Consider the following 17884-nt stretch of genomic DNA (forward strand, 5'->3'; position numbering starts at 1 on the left):
CCCCTCAGGGGTTTAAATTAAAGTATGTTGTTTGGTTATTGATGGGTCACAACCACACAGTCCAGATACGATTCTCTAGTCAATTTGATTTGCCATGTCAATGAAATATGACAATTTTCCTCCTTAGCATGTGCCCTTTTCTCTTATTTGACTATGATTATGTTGTGGTAGTGACATTAACGTACAATGGTTGTGGGTGAAAGATGTCACTTTTATTAAAATCACAGAAATTATCTCAAATGATATCTCCGTAGGTGGATGGAGGTCTGCTTGAAAGAAGAGCTGCCTCCGACTACAGAGCTTGAGGAGGGCTTAAGAAACGGTGTTTACCTTGCCAAGCTTGCAAAATTCTTTGCTCCTAACGTGGTGTCCGACAAAAAGATCTATGATGTGGAGCAGGCACGCTATAAGGTAATAACTTTTTCAGTTCTCTCACCAGCAAGGCAAAAAAAAAAAGAGTAATGTCTGCCTTCCAGCTCTCAAAGATACCTGTGTGGCTGCTAATTTTCTGCATCTCTTTTGTAAGGCTGTCAGGACTTAGATGGAAGACTCACAGTACTAAGAAGCCAGCTTGATAAGTTAGAAGTGTTTTACCCTTAGAAAAACTATGTTAATGTCACTTAACGTTTTTAAAGCTGAAAAAAATTACACTTCTGGATCCAAGGAGGACATGAGATTTACCATTTACAAAATTATTTCTCATTAGGAACAGAAACCAAAAGCAATTCAGTAGTGAAACTTGGTAAATATCCTTCCACACAAAGTGAGGAATATACAGAATATTTATTTCTTTAGATCTGTGTCTTTATTTTACCAAATTTAACACTGAGAAGGAAAAAAACAAGCTACCGGTAATTAAACTTAGTGTGCCACCTGTGCAAGCTGTTCATTAACTCCAAGGTCCTCAATAATAGAGAAATGTATGTATATGCGGTAGTCCCATTATGGAATGCATTATCTCGGCATTTAGAGGAGGCAAAAAAGAACCTTAAGATGAGACATTTTTAAGGTCTAAACATTGGCTTTTGTACAAGAGTTGAGAGCTGAGTTAAGCTGTTCTAGGTCCCATATGGTTAACAGAACCATGGTTAAGAATCCTGGTTACATTTAAATGCTTCTCTAGAAAATCTCCAAAACTTGAGTTGAGGCTTGCTTTTCCCCTTTACCCTGACTGTATTTCAGGGTGTGTATGGTTTTTGGTATTGTGTTTTGTTTTGTTTTTTCTTTTTCAATTTTTAGACTTACCCACTTTGTTCTTTCAGCAGCTCCTTTCATAGGCTGTAGGGAAGGCTGGGTATCAGGTAGATCTGAAGGGTGACTAAGAGCTCGTTGTCTGTTCTCCTTCATAGTAGTACTGAGCAGGGCTACCACTTCTGTATTTTGGAAGTAGTGGTTCCTGGTATTTGATTCTAATCCCAAAAACTACTGAAGGGCCATACAAATGGACACTTCTGTCACAATCTTCCTGGATGGGTATAAATCTGGCTTATGTTACATAAAAGAAAGAGCTGGTCAGTATAGGGCTGTTGATGTGTTAGGATGCTTCATTAGCAGACTTGTGGCTGTGAGATTTTGGTCTCCAGGTTCAAACAAACGAAAATCCCCTGAACTTAAGGATATAAAATTGGGAAGCAATAGGAGGATCAAGAATTGGAGAATTTGCTGTATATGATTTTTCTCTTTTCCTTCTGTGTTTCCAATAGAGATCTGGGCTTCATTTTCGGCACACTGACAACACTGTGCAGTGGTTAAGAGCAATGGAGTCCATTGGTCTGCCTAAGGTAAGCCTTTAAATTTTCGCAAAGAAACTGCCTCAAGGTACCAACTCAGTACCCACTCAGTGAGAACACCTTCCATGGGCTTTGAGCATAAATGTTTGCTTGCGGTAAGACCACAGGAAAGGAGTAATTGAGGAAACAAATCTGAAGAGACGGTAATGCTGAAAAGCAGTGTCAGTTATGTGCTACTGCTGCTGGTGGCCATGGGCTGAGGGTGCTGTGGGTGAGTGCTGTGGGTGGAAATGGGCAGGGTGCTGCTCCTGGGGGAAGACAAATGGGAATGCCGGCAGTGTTTTAGCTGTATCTTATTGCTAGTACAGTCTCAGGGGAGGAGGGGCTTAAAAGGCTTATGGTGTAAAACAGAAAACTTAAATATTTGCTTCCTTTAGGTTACTGCCTCTCATCGTGTCTCTTGCTGCCTCTTCCTCTTAATGTACGTCCCAGTTTCTCTGCCTCTACCCTGTTTCCAGACTGTTCTTGCACTCTCCAGTACGTCTGTGTGGCTATGCTGCTGCTCCTCTTCTGCCAGCTGTTTTCTTGGGCTACCTCTCATATTTATCCTCCTCCTTGCGGGTCTTCGCTTGTCATCTCCCCCCTCTGCTGCTGTTTCTGGGCACCAGTGAGTCTTTTCAGATGAAACTCCCTTAAGAAATGACTGTGTGGAAACATGTGCTTTGCTTGTTTGGACACTACTGCACCTGCACGTATTTCGGGGCAAGTGCTCCCTCGCACACGCTGCCTGGCAGCTGCCCTGGGGTGCCTGGGTTGGGGTAGCCCTGGTGCTACCCCTGCGCTGTAGGGTCAGGCAGAGCAAGGATATGCAGAAGGCTGCCTGAAGAGCTGCAGAGGCTAGTGGCTGGTCACTGGGGGCAAATTCCCTGCAGGTGTTCGTAAGCAGAAAAGCAGTATGTGACTGCCATCAGAAACGCGGTAGAGGTTAGGAAGGTTCTGCTTCTCTCAGGGCAGGCTTTTTTTTTTGTGTGTGTCTAACTTGAGTCCTCCATTCAGCTGGCTGATTTCTACCCCGCCATACTCCTCTGAGGGGTTTCGCTTCTGTTGCGGAGGAATGGTCATGGCCGAAAGATTTCCTGAGTCTCCTTCCCCAAACTGTTGTGAGCAAATGGAGATCACTGTGGTCCTGAATTACTCTGTCTTGCCCTATTAACAGTGGGATGTTGCAGCCCCGAGTGCCTGGCTTGGGCTGGAAGCATGCAGCCAACTCTCACAGTTAGTTAAGTCTTTTATTTTATTTTTGTGGAGAAACAGTGTTTAATGACTGGGACCAAGGCCAGGAACAAATCAATGGTAGAACCAGAACTGGAATTTGTGATGTGACTCTTTGGCTAAATTTCTTAATATTCTTCTCTCTAAATCTCTTCCTCTGTAAATGATGTTTTCACACAGTTAGGGGTGCTGGCAATTAGAATTTTGCATTTTAAAGTCATACTTGATGTGTTTCATTTTGCAATGAGGCTTAGCAAATTGTAACTGCATCCCAGGTTTTGGGTGTCTGTATGGGTACAAGCCCTGCTGGCTGAGCTCATGCTGGAGGACATTCTCTAAAAATCTTGGTGAAATGCTGTCTGCTTATGCTCCTTTTTTCCTCTCTTACTAAGTCGCTTTTATGCTTTATAAACTGAAAACTACTGATAAAGTTAAAATCACATCAGGAGAGACTTGATCATAACTTGATAGAAGTTAAAACCTGAACTTCTCTAAGTTTAAGGTATGGTTCTGCAGAGAGCTCATTTTAACTACATTTCTGCTCAGTAATATGCCTTCTCTGTTAACTGTGTGCTCTTTGGTTTTTAGATCTTTTATCCAGAGACTACAGATGTCTATGATAGGAAAAACATCCCTAAGATGATCTATTGCATTCACGCTCTAAGGTAACTGGTGGTGGTAGTAGAAGTTTAAGAAATTGCCAGATTTAGGAGTATAAGCCTTGAAATGGCTTTAAGGTTACCAGTATATCAAAGTCTGTCAGAATTTGCAAGTTCCTGAATTTAAAGTTGAAGGAAAAAGGTTTTGCTTTGTCAGGGCTAGCCCAATTATTTTCAAAACAGAAATGAAGGACTACTGAATTTAGCACAGACATCCCTTTTAATGAGTACACCTCATCACAAAGCACACATACCATTTCAAAACATACTGCAACAGAAACCAAAGAAAAGAACAAAAACTTGGCAGAATATTAGTATAACCATAGGATAGACATGCTGATCAGAGTGAAAATGATCATGAACCAACACCTTTCTGTCCCAGAAGAAGATCAAATACTGTATTCTGAGGTCATTCATGTAGGAAAATTAACATTTTCCAAGATTTTACTGATTCTGAATGTCAAGTCAGGAAGGCCTTGACCAAACCACTGAAGACAGAGCTTAAAATTTTATGTCCTGCATTAACGATTTTCTTGATGTGTAGCACTAAAAGTAAGGAACATCTGCCTCATGCTGTCGCTATTGTGAGGGGCAGTGGTGTTGGCAGGCAGCTCCTCCCTCTTGTGGCTCTCCCACCTCATTTTCTGCACATGAGGAACCTTTACCTTTCATTAATTTCTTGCATACTAGGCTTGCAAAGAATGTAACTTAGGCCCCCAGACTCTCTTCTACATTCCAAATGGTGTTCAAAGGCACATCAGCTGCTCCAGGGTTATAGGTCAAAAACTATTCAACACATGCTATAATTGACTTTAAGGCCTTAACTGCAGTCAATGGGAGCAAAATGCTCCAGCTATCCAAGGGGTGTGTTTGACATCTGAAATCCTAGCATTTCACAGGGTAAGTCTTTTTGGTTATTTGTGGTTTTGCTAATCTTTGAGCTGCTAGAGGGCTTGAAGTTAGACAATGGCTCTAAGCAAAATGGTTTAAATATGTTTTTACGATATGGCCTTGTTCAAGTCTGAAATGAAGACTATTGTATTTACAGTATGTGGAACACATTACACTGTCAAATAAAGCACTGCTCTGGCCAGGAAGCAAGGACTTAACAAACACTTTCTAGACTCCTTAAAGCCAGACTTGAAAAAATACAAAGGCCTGGTTCTCATTTCTTACACAATTTTTCTTGTGAAAGCCAATTGGGATTCGGTACTGGAGTAAATGAGGTTAAGAAATGATTCATTAATATTAAGATGCTAAGAGTGATCCTTTTCCTAAATAACAGTGCTTATGATATTTCATTTTCCCCTGAAAAATCTAGTTTTCAAATGATCTCTGCAAGCAGATCACTCCTATGTCCTAGACAAATTTAACCCTCTGAAGACTGACAGCTTCAGAACACTTTTTTTCTTAGGAAGCAGTAGAATAACAAGCATATGTTTAAAAAGAAAAGTGCACTATTCAGATTTTTTTTTTTTTTATGGCACGCTACACATAAGCCAAGCTTGAAACAAGATGCAGGAACCTCTGGCTGGCATGAACCTTCAGTTCTGCATGGGCAATGCAAAGGGAACTTCACCTGGGAATTGTCCTATCCTGTTTGTTTCTCCCCTGCGGCCTCATATCCAGATTTCTTAACACCAAGATGCCCTGCTTTTGATTTTGTCGGTTCCCTGAGGTTCAAGGTACACTGTAAAAGTGTTAGGCAAGCAGTTTCAGGTAAAATTATGCCTTAATACAGAGTAGTAGCAGCACCTTTGTGTTCCCTGAAAGACTAGGAGCATATTTCCAGCACCACCTGGTGGTTAGTAAGTTCATCCTAAGAAAGGAGTGTAGGAAGTAACACAGGTGGCTCAATATCCTCCTGGAAGTCCTGAACAGCAAAAATATTACTCTAATTTTCATTACACCTTTTTTCCTCGATGGTCTTTTTGTGTGTGTTGGCCCTCCAAAAAAGCCAGCCTAGCCCTGTGATGCTGCTGATCTCCATAAGTGGTTGTATGACACTCAGCACTTCAGCCAGGACTGTGTCCCTGTCTGAAACCTAGAGTAAAATCTCTTTAAAAGCTCATAAGGAAAGAATGGCAGGCAGATCAGGGTAATGCAGGGGGCCTGGTTCATTCCTCTAATCATGTGGGGCTTTTTCTACCAAGAATAAAACACAAAAGGGAAATGCGCCCTTCAAGAAACAAAAACTCCAAGCCATAATGCACATTTGCCATGTATGAAGTTGGGGTGATGTCATTTAAGAGAGTTGCAAAACTCCTTTGGAGGTATTTCAGTCTTGTTTTTAAAAGTCTACGTTTTTGATTCCTGCTTGCAAAACTCACTTGTTTATTGAATTTCGCTGATAAATTATAGAAGCACTTGTCTTTTGTACAGAATACATGCCTTGTGTTTGGAAGATACTGAGAAAATACGTATGTACTCAGCTGTTTCTACAGATAGGACCCCAGAACTCTTGGAATAATGGGTATAGATATTTTTCATTGAGACAAAAATATTAGTTCCTCACTTTAAAGTGAGCTTACTTAATTTTCCAAAAGCTAAATAGCTAATGACATAAATATATTTGGGACAGGCTTGGATGGACTTACAGGTCCTCATTCCTCTCTACTAAGGTGTTAGTTATTTTTTTTGTCTTCAGCTATTAATAACAGGGATGTAATAACATAAGTCAAAACAGTATGTAGATCAAAAGCTGTATTAAAATGCATTCACCTCCTGATTTTTTTTTCCAAGACTAGCTTTTGAATTGCTTTAATTGTTTTTCACTAAGGTTTTCTACTTGTTTACACATCCCCTGTGATCTGAGGTATGCTCACAGTGCTTCTCCTAGAAATGCTTCTTTGAAATATCAAATTAAATGCTTTTTCTGTAAAACTTAAAAATACAGCATAAAGAAAACTGTAGTGTTAATTTATTCCATATTGGCCCATGAAAGTCAAGTGTTAAAGAACAAGCTTCCTAAAAGTACTTTTTTCTCATACAGAAAGTGAACACCTCAACCACATACAGAACTTTAAATTCTGATTTTCTTTTTTGCAGTTTATATCTGTTCAAACTAGGATTAGCACCACAGATCCAGGACCTACTGGGAAAAGTAGACTTCACAGGTAATAAACTGCTTATCTAATCATGTGTCAGATGGATTCTTCACCCAGTAAATCTGCTAACACTGTACATACTTGCTGTTATGGTCTTTCTCCTCACACAAGATTGTTCTGAACACATCCTAATTAAATAGGTGGGAGGCTGCTATTTTTAATGAATGTCAGTCTTTGAAGGACAGAAGGGAGTGAATTTGCATGCATTACTTGCCATATCTTAGATTCCTTCAAAATGAGGAGAAAAAACATCTAAGAAGCCTTGGCCGCATGCACTTTCAAAAGCATTGCACACGTATTTGTGGGTATGGTATTTCATAATGAAATTCTTACTATTTTGTTCTGATATCTATTTTTTTATGTGAACAGAGGAAGAAATCAGCAACATGCGAAAGGAGCTAGAGAAGTATGGTATACAGATGCCATCTTTTAGTAAAATTGGTGGGATTCTTGCCAGTGAATTATCAGTGGACGAAGCTGCATGTAAGTGTGGCTCTTGTTCTTTTCTTTTTCTACTGGATAATTTGGTAGAACATTAATAATATTTTGTGGTTTAATTCTTCTAGTTTGCCATCTCTTAATAAATAACAAGAAAAGCAAGTAGGTTTTCCCTATCACACTGCATCATACAGCGCTTTTTGCTCAGAAATGCAAACTGAAAAATTGCGTCTCCACAGGAAGTGCTACCAGAAACAAATATTTCTTATGATCTTTTGCATGGGTTTAATGTTTTGGTTGCTAGTGATGCTCTAGAATGATGAACTGAGCTCTGCGTGTGCCCCTGCACTTGAAGGGGTAGAATAGAAACAGCCTTGGGTACAAGGTGTCTTCTCTCTGCCTCTTTCTGTGTTGGGTTCTTGCAGTTTTGCTCAAACACCTCATCGGGTTGCTGTGAGGACAAAGCACTGTTCCAGATAGACAATGCTCCCACTTAACGGTGGTACATACATGGAGGAATCACCTGCCTTCATGGGCAGCTTTGGGTCTGTCTGATCATTGGTGTGTGACCAACAGCATGGTAGAACTTTGCTGGAGGACACGTCCTGCTGGTGCATCTGAAACCACCTTTTCCTTTTCAGGGGAATTGATGCACAGTTACTATCCTTTTGAGTGTGCCTTGAATCGCTTCCACCTAAAAAACCCCCAAAATTAAATGCTTTCTTGCTGCCCAAGCCTATCCATCTGAAAATCTGTTTTTTCCTCATTTCACTTTATTTGTAGAATTAAGTGATATATTAAAAAAAAAAAAAAATTGCTTGAACTTAAATGACATGAAAAGAAGTGTATCCACTTAAATCCATGCTTAAGATGTAGTTATTTAGTTCAAAATCCTAGCCTTTTTCACAGGGGCAAACTGAAGAACCCAAGGACTGGCTTGGGTACCTTCAGTGGCACAGTGGATCTTTGATATAAAGCATTAACAGCAACACAGGCTGTACACAGGGTTGGGGGAATAAAAGCTACATTTTAATTAATTACCATTGCAACTCTGTTAAACCTTGCAAAGTAGCATAATTGAAGCAAGCTGATTCATTATGCTAGTGTGATGACATTGCTGGAGTTCTAAGTTAAAACATGCTTATTTGTGTTGATTCGTATTTTCTCTCTTGTATATTTTGGACCCTGCTGTAGCTTAATTTGTGCATGCTTCTTCAAATCTAGCTTTTAAATAGTGCCTTTGGACATGTGAGTAATTTTTCTCCTTTTATAGTAAATTTTCATAGATTTAGTGACTACCAAGCACTTTTCTAGGGAGCTTTCTTCCTTCTCTGAAGATGAAAGGGCTGCAACTTCCTTCTTTGAAAGCTTTTTATAGTGTGTGTGGGGTTTCCTTTAACTTCTGAAGTATTTCCAGTCTTCAGTACAAAAGCAGAGTTTCCTGATGCTGGCTCTGTCTCTTTGGGCAAGGAGTCTGCTGTAGATGATAACTCCTGCCCCAGAACAGGAAACATCTGTTGTTATGGGAGCCTTCATGCATTACTGAGGTGGAAGATCCTGCCAGAGGAAAGGGACTACGACCCTGCTTCCAAAATAGAGTAAGCAAAAGGAGATATGAAGTGAAACAACTGCTGATGACTCCTGCTGTGCTGTCAGCAATAGCAGAAATCAGCATGCAAAGAGTAAGCTTAAGCACTTTCAAGGCGAGCTTATGCTGCAAGTAACCCTCTCTGTTATTCCATGCCTCTAGACTGCCCTTTCAAGTCCTGTCAGGCTTCTCACTGATGCTTTTAGTAGATGGGTTCACAGTATCCACTAATACCTCTTAACATTTCTCCTAACCTTGAATCTACCTGCTGACTACTCTTTGTTATCTGCACTTACGTCAGTGAGGTTTCTTATACAACTGTGGAAGAGATTGTCCTTCCTATGTGTTGTGTTTTATATGAGGATGTGGTGATGTGTGTGTCTAAGAGCCACAGCCTTCTCTTAGCTCCTTGATGAAGTTATCGAGGTGTTCACAGCATCACAGAATATCTCAAGCTGGAAGGGACTGATAAGGGTCATGGAGTTAACTCCCTCCTCCTTAAACATAAGCACATAAAGCTAAACCATATGGCTAAGAGCATCATCCAGGTGCTCCTTGAACTTTGTCAAGCTTGGTGTCATGATCACTTCCCTGGAGGGCCAGTTCCAGTGACTGACCACTTTCTCTGTAAAGAACCTTTTCCAAATGTCTAGTCCGAACTTCCCCTGTTCATAGAGTTCAGTGTCGATGGAACCCATGTGCCTTTCTGCTTGCTGCTTCTCCATCGTGCCAGCTGCTTATGTTTCCACTCTGCATGCTGAACTGAGCTAGACCAAAATAACTTTGGAAAAACTTTCTTGCATGAATTCAGTGCTAAGACATGGATGATCCACCAACAGCTAGGCAAGTTCTTCCAGTAACTTCCCTCACTGAGAACGTATAGCTTCACTTCATGTTTCATTTGCCCATATTGAGTTTCTAGTGATCTGCTCCTCTGTTCTACTTTCCTAAATTTGTACACCCCTTTGTCTTTCTAAAAACTCAAACTTCCTCATCATTGACAAACATCTCTCATTTCTTCCATATGCTGAAAGACACTGAAGGCTCTAAACTCAGATGTGACCCTCAGTTGAAAATCAAAAATATGCTTTTACTGAATGCTTTTCTCCAGTTTAGCAAAACCATGCGATGCCATGTAGCAAGTAAATACTGATAAAATAAGGAAAGATGGCATTTGTGTTTTCCCTCACACATCTCATTGGTGACATGAAACTAAATCCTAGACAAGCTGCTGTGCTAATAAATGGGGAGCTGCTGTGTTCCTCCTTTGGGGTAGGATCTATATAAACATTTATAATGATTTGCATTTTATATAGCAATGTCTGTAAAATCTTTGAGATGGATGTGTCACCAGACAACTGTTGGGGTCTCTTTGTGGCACAAAAGTCTAGAAAACTGTACCTCTAGAGAAGTCCTTCATCTAGACTCATTTCAGGCCTGAATGTGTGCAGGAATGACCTAGGTAGGGGGCGTGTTGGCTACATCTAATTCAGTTATAAGTGGGTTTTGATTTTGTGTATTCATGTAAATTTGTGGTATGGAGAACCAAGAGCATTTCTGACTCTTAAAATCTTGGAGTCAAGCATGCATTTAGTAGTTGAAGCTTGCTTGTTTTCTCAAAGGAAATGTTTGACACTTAAACTGAGCAATGACTGTAGATTGTCCTATGGTGCTTATTTCCCTTATCTGGTGCAACAATGCTTTGGGAACCCTGCAAAGCCCCTTTGAGTCTTCTCTGCCCACGTCTCCACCCCAGTTTGAAGCTTGCTATCCTGTGGCTTTGCAGGTGACAGAAATGGTTCCCCAGCTGCTCATGACAATCCTCAGTTAGGAAAGGAGTTCATCCAGACAGGCTTAGATGTGGTATGCGAGGTTGCACCCTGCCTGGGGAGTCTTAACCATGTTTTCTCAGGGGACAAGTTTTATGAAGTTTGACTTCCCTTATTTTTGTGTAGTATCTTTCAAATACAGTTAGTTTAGACAATAATTTCATGTCTTGTGGACATGGAAGGAGCTCTAACTAAGATAAAAACTACTGAAAATGCTTTCAATTCTGGCATATAATTGCTTTCCAAATGGCAGAGGACTTGAACAATAAAAGGTAATTCATGTTTTATCTTCTGTCAGTAAAATAGTAACATCTAGTTGGAAGAAGGGTAAACATGGAACAGACAGCAGTGTTCCACCTTTGAGCAGACATTGAGTGCTTTTGTTGCTGTATCTACAGGAAGCATTAGGAGTGGGATGTTTGAAGGGGAATATGTGAATTGTTGAATGTCTATTAAATACTCACTTCAAATAAAAGAAATGGTGACTGTATTAATGATAAACAGATACAAAGAACATGCATATGTGGAGGAAGGGTTTCAACGAGGTATTCTGAAAGCACCCGTGGTGAGGTGGGTGTCAGTCCCAGGGAATCAAGCTGAAGAAACTGAGAAGTTACATGTGGCTGCTGACTGAATGGGCAGGAATTGGATAAATAGCAGTTACTCACGTCATCATTCATACATACATATAAGCCATTGTTTGATTCTTTTACTGCTACTTCTACTAATGGAATTATTTTGTTGTCTTGTGACAAGAACTAAGTGATTTCCCCAGATTTGATTAAGGAAGTTATATTTCTACTGACAACCCCATGTCATTTGCTTTTTCTTTTTAAAATAAGATGGAGGTCAATTAACTGAAAGTATTTGAACTAAATATATTTTGCTTACTGACATTTTGCGTTGTGCTTTTGATTCTAGTGCATGCAGCAGTAATAGCAATTAACGAAGCTATTGAGAGGGGAATAGCTGAGCAAACCATTGCAACTCTGAGGAATCCAAATGCAATGTTGCTAAATGTGGATGAAGAACTTGCACAGGACTATCAGAATGAACTCTCTGAAGCTAAAAGGAGAAAAGAATCAAATGCAAGACTTAAGGTAGTGGAATTTTGCTAGTGGTCTTTGTATACATGTTCCTTTGTGTTGTTTCTCATGCTGTAGTATTAATGTTTCAAAAATCAAGTGAAATTAGTTTTAAAAATTAATTTTGGAAATTAAATTGGGGGAAAACTCCCCATTTTTAAGCAAAATAAGGTAAATAATGGTAATGCAACAAGCTAACACCCAATTTTATAAGAATATGATTACTATGAGTATGGTGGTTGACTTAAAACAAAAAAATACTTGCCTTCCTTTATCAACTGCTTTAGAAAACAACTTTTTTTTTGTGTTAAAGTTTTCCAGTTACCATTTTCAGCATGATGTGTAACCTGCCACAGATCTTTAATGTGAAATCATGTGCTTTGTTTTTAACATGAGTGCTTATGAGTTCTGTAGTTGAAAAATGTTACAGTATATCTACATGGCTGTTGTACAGGGAGCAGAAAATGCTTACAGCGTTCAGCCAGTTACCACAAAGTGCTAATTTTTTTGGTTCATGTTGTCAACAAATTCCTTTACAAATACAGCCAGCAAATATTTCAGCTGATGCAGTTTTAATGACTCCCACTGATAGCTTGTCTCTGCAAAGTTTTTGTGTGTACTAGCAACAATTTTGTTTTCTTAGAACGGCACAATTTCTGAGGAGGAGAGAGATGTCTACGAGGAGCTGCTGACACAATCTGAGATTCAAGGCAATATCAATAAGATAAACAGTAAGCCATTTTGGATCCTTATGGAAGTGTGCACATAAACACGTGATCTTCCAGTTTACAGCTGAACACGACTGGAATCCACAATAACAAACAAAATATTCTGCAGAAACTTACAAAATAAGCAGAAGCAGCTAATACCTGTCTACAAAAGTTGTGTTTTTTTTTTCTTGCTGCTCCTTCTCTACTAATCTTTTGGGGGCTAATGTCTGTGTGGTTTTGTTGCAAGGATTCCTCACTTCAGAATCGAATTATTTACTGCCTGTGCTGTTTCCTTGTGTTCGAATTCCTTTTGTGTGCAGAATACTGTAAATTTTGACCCCCTCTTCTATATAGAGCTGAAAGTCATTCATAAGCTTCCAGTTAGCTGTGATTGAGCTGCTCCCACATGGGCTCACATAGCAGAGCCGGAAACTCCCTTTGTAGGATTGATCTTGAAATAGATAATCCTCTGCTGGATAAAGACTGCCACCCTAGGTGGCTTTTACAAAAAGTAAGAGGCTGACAGCAATGGTCTTTTTTCCACAAAAGAATATTTGCCGTTTATGAGCATTGTTTTCATTTCAGTTCACATAGCTTTAGTCCAAGTGAATGAGGCTATTGACTGGCAAGATGAAGTGGCGCTGATGGCAGGTTTGAGCCGTCCTGCTCTGAGCCTACTTGAAGTTCTGCCGCAAAATTCCTCATGGTACCTATTGCAATTGTGTGATTCTAAAGAACAGAAAATGCAGGTAATTGAATGAAACGGGTGCTACGCATCAGTTTGAACTTCTTTAGCTAATTTTAATCTAGAGGGAAATTGCCTTTAGTCTACCCTTAGCATCACTTAATGAAAGAGTTCTTTATAAAGGTGTTAGAATACCTGATGTGCTAATTGTCAACAAAGTGGCTGCATTTGCTCTAAAGGCCATGATGCCCTTATAAGTAGTTACTAAGATAAAATTTCACATATAGCATGCAGCCCCAAATACTATGCTTTGAAAATGAGTTATAACTTGAGTACTACAACAGGTATTATTGAATTAACAGCAAATGAAAAAGTCAGTTTGGTTTTATGGAGGAAATCCATCATTTTGAGGAAGATGAAAATCACAGGAAAAGATTAATGCTGTGTTTACTGTGACATTGTATTTGATGCACTGGGAATAGTACAATCAAATCCTAGTGTCCCATCGAGGGGTTTTATCCCTATCTCCCATAAAACTTAAAAGCATAATTAAATCTTTTTCTCTGATCTGTTAGATAGCAGGGGTTCCAAATATGCTCGACAAAAGTGAATTACAGAAAGAAGTTAGTGTTGCCAATGTGGAAGCTGAGGCTCACAAGCTTAGTGAGTAACTGTTTTAATACTAATTTTTTGCCATCACCATTTACTTATGTTAAGCTGATGAACTGAATCCACCATTCCTTGCATGTAAATGAGGTTTCTCAAACTGAAACCATACATGTTGCATTTTATTTTTATACCTGTTCTTCTCAGTGTCACAATTGCCAAGTCACCAATCCATGCACCATTAGATATACTCTTTTTTTATCTGAGGTAGCTAACACTTTTTTCCTTAACTAATTTGAGCCACTGGTAAACAAGTTGCCTAAAACTGAAGACAGTGCATGGCTTGATGGCTTGAACAAATATTTATCAGTGTGGTATTAATCCTTACCTGGGAGCAATGACCATCCGTGTGGAATTAAAATAGAATGATCACATGAAAGAATATTTTGCATTCACATTGCAGAGGAAAATTACTCTTACTTTTAGATTTACACACATATCTAAATCTAACCTGTTCTTAGTCTGCTAAGACAGTCGTGAGTTACAGTTTGTAAAAAAAAAAAAAAAAATTATATATATAGTTAAGGGGGATCTAAATTTGCAGTGCATGTATTGCTGCTTTTGACTGGAAACTTCTTTGCTAGGAAGTTCATCTTTGGTAATACTGCTGTCATTTCATGTTACATCTGGGCATGGCTTAGTGGCTGTTTTGTGTCTGGTATTTCCAATGCTTTGAATCCAAGCTGTTTGCTTTTATAATGTGACTTAAAGGCTGTACTGTGAGGTCAACTTAAGCCAGAAGATAAGTTTGACTTACTACCTCAAAAGTTAGCCTATTTTAGATTGGTTAGGCATGACTTCCTCTAGAACAGTTGCCTCTTGGTAAAGGAAATGAGGAGGACATATGTGATGTATGAAAAGCAGTAACAGATCTGGAGAGTAACTTATTTGTTATGTTTGATTTGAAAAGGAAAAAAAAAAGTGGAATGTGAAGGATGTAAAGTGTGTTTTGCAAGTTGCTGCTCATTTCCTGAATTAGAAATCAGTATTGTGGTTACTGACTACAGAATTAGTCTGTTGGTGGACTCTGACTCTTTTCCTCTTTTCTCTATAAAAGCATGCACGCCATAGCTTTGAAAGCCTTTGCTTTTTCTAACCTCAGGAATAGCAAATAGGGAGAGCCTTAAAGAGCACCATGGCCCCATATGACCATACTTCAGAGCAATTGAAATGAGAGGTGAGGGGCTTGTTTAGGTGGACTTGGTTTCTTAGAGAGAGGTTTTTGAAGTCTTTGTGTTGTATAATGATATCTGTGTGTTGCTGCTTACGTGAACTGTGGATGGTGTCTGCTCTGCAAGCGGTCTTGTACAGACCTGAGCAGTCGGTGATCACTAAAAGCCTTCACTGGATTATAGTATACAGAAAAGACTGAGATAAAGCGAAGGAGATGGGAGTTATTTTGCTGATGGAAATGGCGTTTACATAATTGTCATTCTTTACCACATATTCTCTAACCTTCAAGGTTGTTTCCATTTGCACAAGACCTGAGTGGTCTCTTGTACAAACTGTTCCTGGGTGCGTCCTGGACTGGGTGTTTTCAGACTTGGCTCCTCCAGGTGTGCAATTACGGTGCCCGTGACTAAGCTAAGGGGTGTTATGAGGCTTCTGCAGCTACCCAAGTAAGAAGTGTTTTTCAGCATTTTTCTGCTGAAGTTCAAACCTTTACTGAAGTCAGTTCAGCAAAAAGCAGAATGGGTGAGTTGTTCAGGTACCAGAAAGGGTTATGCTTACAATCCTCTATGGTGGCCAGTTTAATGTGAAGTTTAGGCTGTGGAGAAGGGGATAACTTCTAGATGGCAGTGCTTGTGAGGACTAATCTTCCACACGGTTAAGCAAACAAACAGGTGATGGCATGCAGAGGAAGTCCTAGAAGCTGCAGCATATGGTATTTTCAATAGTTTAACTTCTGAAGGTCCCAACCACCCAGCATGTTTTTGGCTCACTTCTACCAGGCCTCCTGAAATGGACGACGAAAATGTTGTTGGTTTGGCAGGACCGGCTTGTTCTAGCTAGCTGAGTTAGGTCCTGCCGGCGAGGGAGGAAATGTGGCGCAGAAGGAAAGGAGCATTTGGTGTGAAGCAAGACTCAGGCGCTGGAGCTGACATACCCAGCAGTACCTGCTGCAAGCAAATACAGGGGGAATGTCTGGCCTTTCTCTGTGCTAGGATGGGGTCAGTCCCTTATTTAGGGTTAAAGGTATAATAAGCTATCTCCAATATCTAAAAGTCCAGAAACTTTAAAGTCCTCCAGTCTGTTATTTGCTGCATGCCTTTAAGTAGACACTGGTTTTGCAACATTCAGCAGTTGTCTTGAAGAATCTCATACAAATATGCTTTTTTTTTTTTTTTTTTGTTCTCGAATGACAGCAAATTATATTCTTTGGAATAACCTCACTGTAATCTACATGGCATAAAAAGGAAACGGCATATGAAAATTAATAGGCTTTTCTTTCCCTGCTGTTCTTTAGAACTTATAGCAGTTGACAATATCAATGCTGCAATTCGTAACTGTGATCCTAGTGTAACACTGGTTGCACTGATGAAACCGGAGGCACAGCTGCCTGTTGTTCACTCATTTGCTGCTGCTGTCTATCAGACTGAGCTGTTCAACCTCCAACAACAGAATGCTGTGGTAAGAGTGAAAAACTTATGACCTGCTCACTGATGTTACGTAGTCAAACTATGAAAGAGCACAAACATAGCATAATGTTGTACACAGTCAGACTTAATTCTCTTGCCATGTTGTTACTTACTGCATGACTGCTTTTGGTTGAATAGGCAATATTGAATTACAAAATTAGTTTCTTGACTTTGCTCTGGATGAGCTCTTGTGTTGCATCAAATTGACTGACATTTTTCAATTGTTGTGTGCTCTTAAGGAGGACTAACTCTGCTTTATGTATTGTGTAGAAAAGTAATGCCCTGCTATGAGGGTAAAATCAGAATAGATGGGACTGTGGGGCAGAAGAATTGAAAGGCTGAAGGATGTGTAGCAAACCCAGTAAACTCTACCATCAGTGTTGTGTTAATTTGGCATGCCTGTGACTAGGCTGTTTGCCAGGCTTTTTAAATCTAGTCCATCTCCTTGCTGGTATCTAGACTGTGTAACCCAAATTTGTTAGACTGCTTACTTAGCTTCCTGACAGCAGTACATTATTGTCCTACAGAACTACCTGGCATATGATGAACTGTCTATTGCAGTAGAAATGTTGTCAGCTGTTGTGTTGCTAAACCAGGCCTTGGAAAATAACGACATCCTAATGATACAGAATCATCTCAGAAACCCATGCATTGGCTTCAATAATCTGGAAGAGGAAAACTTTCAACGGTAAAGGTTCTTTTTGTCTTGTCTGAATGAGACTTGGCAACTTCTACAAAAGGTTAAGTAGGCATTTTGCTAAGTTGGCTGTCCTGAGCTAGGGCTATGAAGTGGGAAGAGCTGCAAGATAAACGTCTGTGTCGTAAGTTAATAAAGGATAACGCCACAATTGCTGAACTAGTGTATCCCTGTATAAGCAGTCGCACAACCTTAAATGTTTGAGGGCAGAGGACGTGTGAGGTGCAAGGAAAATATCCACAGAAAGCAAACATTGAGATCTGACCAGAATTTTTGCAGACGCTAACACATGAACCCGCTGTAGCTGGAAGCTGTTAATCAGTAACCTGTCTGCAGTACTGAAAAGATCTTTGGAATGAGGTAGTGTTTGTCTTAAGGTCCAGGAGATCCCTTAAAACACATCTGGCCCCTTTTTTGCTTGAGAATGGCAAAGGTCTGAAAAACGTAGCACAGTCTTGCTTCCTAAAAAGCCGAGTATGATGCTGGGGCACACATGCATGTTCAACATTAAATTATTGCCTTCACCCAGCTGCTTGCACTGCTACGTGCCTGACTTGTCACAGCTGTGTGCCGCTGCCTCTGCACTCTTATGTGTATCTACAAAATATAGCAGGCAACATGATGATTTGTGAGACCTGAGCCCTTGGTGCGTGGGGGAGAATGTGAGGGTGTGGTTCTTGCCTCTTGGCCATGGTGGTAGAAACATCCATGTACTCCTGGAAGGCATGACTGGGCAAAGGAACCAGCAGTGACTGAAGACCTTCAGCAGGCTGCCAGGG

At 40.0% G+C, this 17884-nt stretch overlaps 1 protein-coding gene across 2 annotated transcripts in view; it reads left to right on the forward strand.

The window, feature by feature from the left end:
• Window positions 1–255: 255 nt before the first annotated feature.
• IQGAP2 (IQ motif containing GTPase activating protein 2) overlaps window positions 256–17884 on the forward strand; it is a 60435-nt gene continuing 42806 nt past the window's right edge. The window contains exons 1-9 of one of the 2 annotated variants that reach the window (XM_010159586.1): window positions 256–411; window positions 1704–1781; window positions 3591–3667; window positions 6710–6777; window positions 7138–7251; window positions 11545–11723; window positions 12352–12439; window positions 16237–16400; window positions 16936–17096. In XM_010159586.1, the coding sequence (XP_010157888.1) occupies window positions 259–411; window positions 1704–1781; window positions 3591–3667; window positions 6710–6777; window positions 7138–7251; window positions 11545–11723; window positions 12352–12439; window positions 16237–16400; window positions 16936–17096 (1082 nt within the window). In that variant the 5' untranslated portion in view covers window positions 256–258. Of the gene's footprint in view, window positions 412–1703; window positions 1782–3590; window positions 3668–6709; window positions 6778–7137; window positions 7252–11544; window positions 11727–12351; window positions 12440–16236; window positions 16401–16935; window positions 17097–17884 lie in introns of both variants that reach the window. The other variant, XM_010159587.1, reaches the window with a different exon arrangement.

This window comes from Eurypyga helias, unplaced genomic scaffold (genome assembly GCF_000690775.1).
Source record: "Eurypyga helias isolate BGI_N326 unplaced genomic scaffold, ASM69077v1 scaffold4359, whole genome shotgun sequence".
Lineage (NCBI taxonomy): Eukaryota > Metazoa > Chordata > Aves > Eurypygiformes > Eurypygidae > Eurypyga > Eurypyga helias.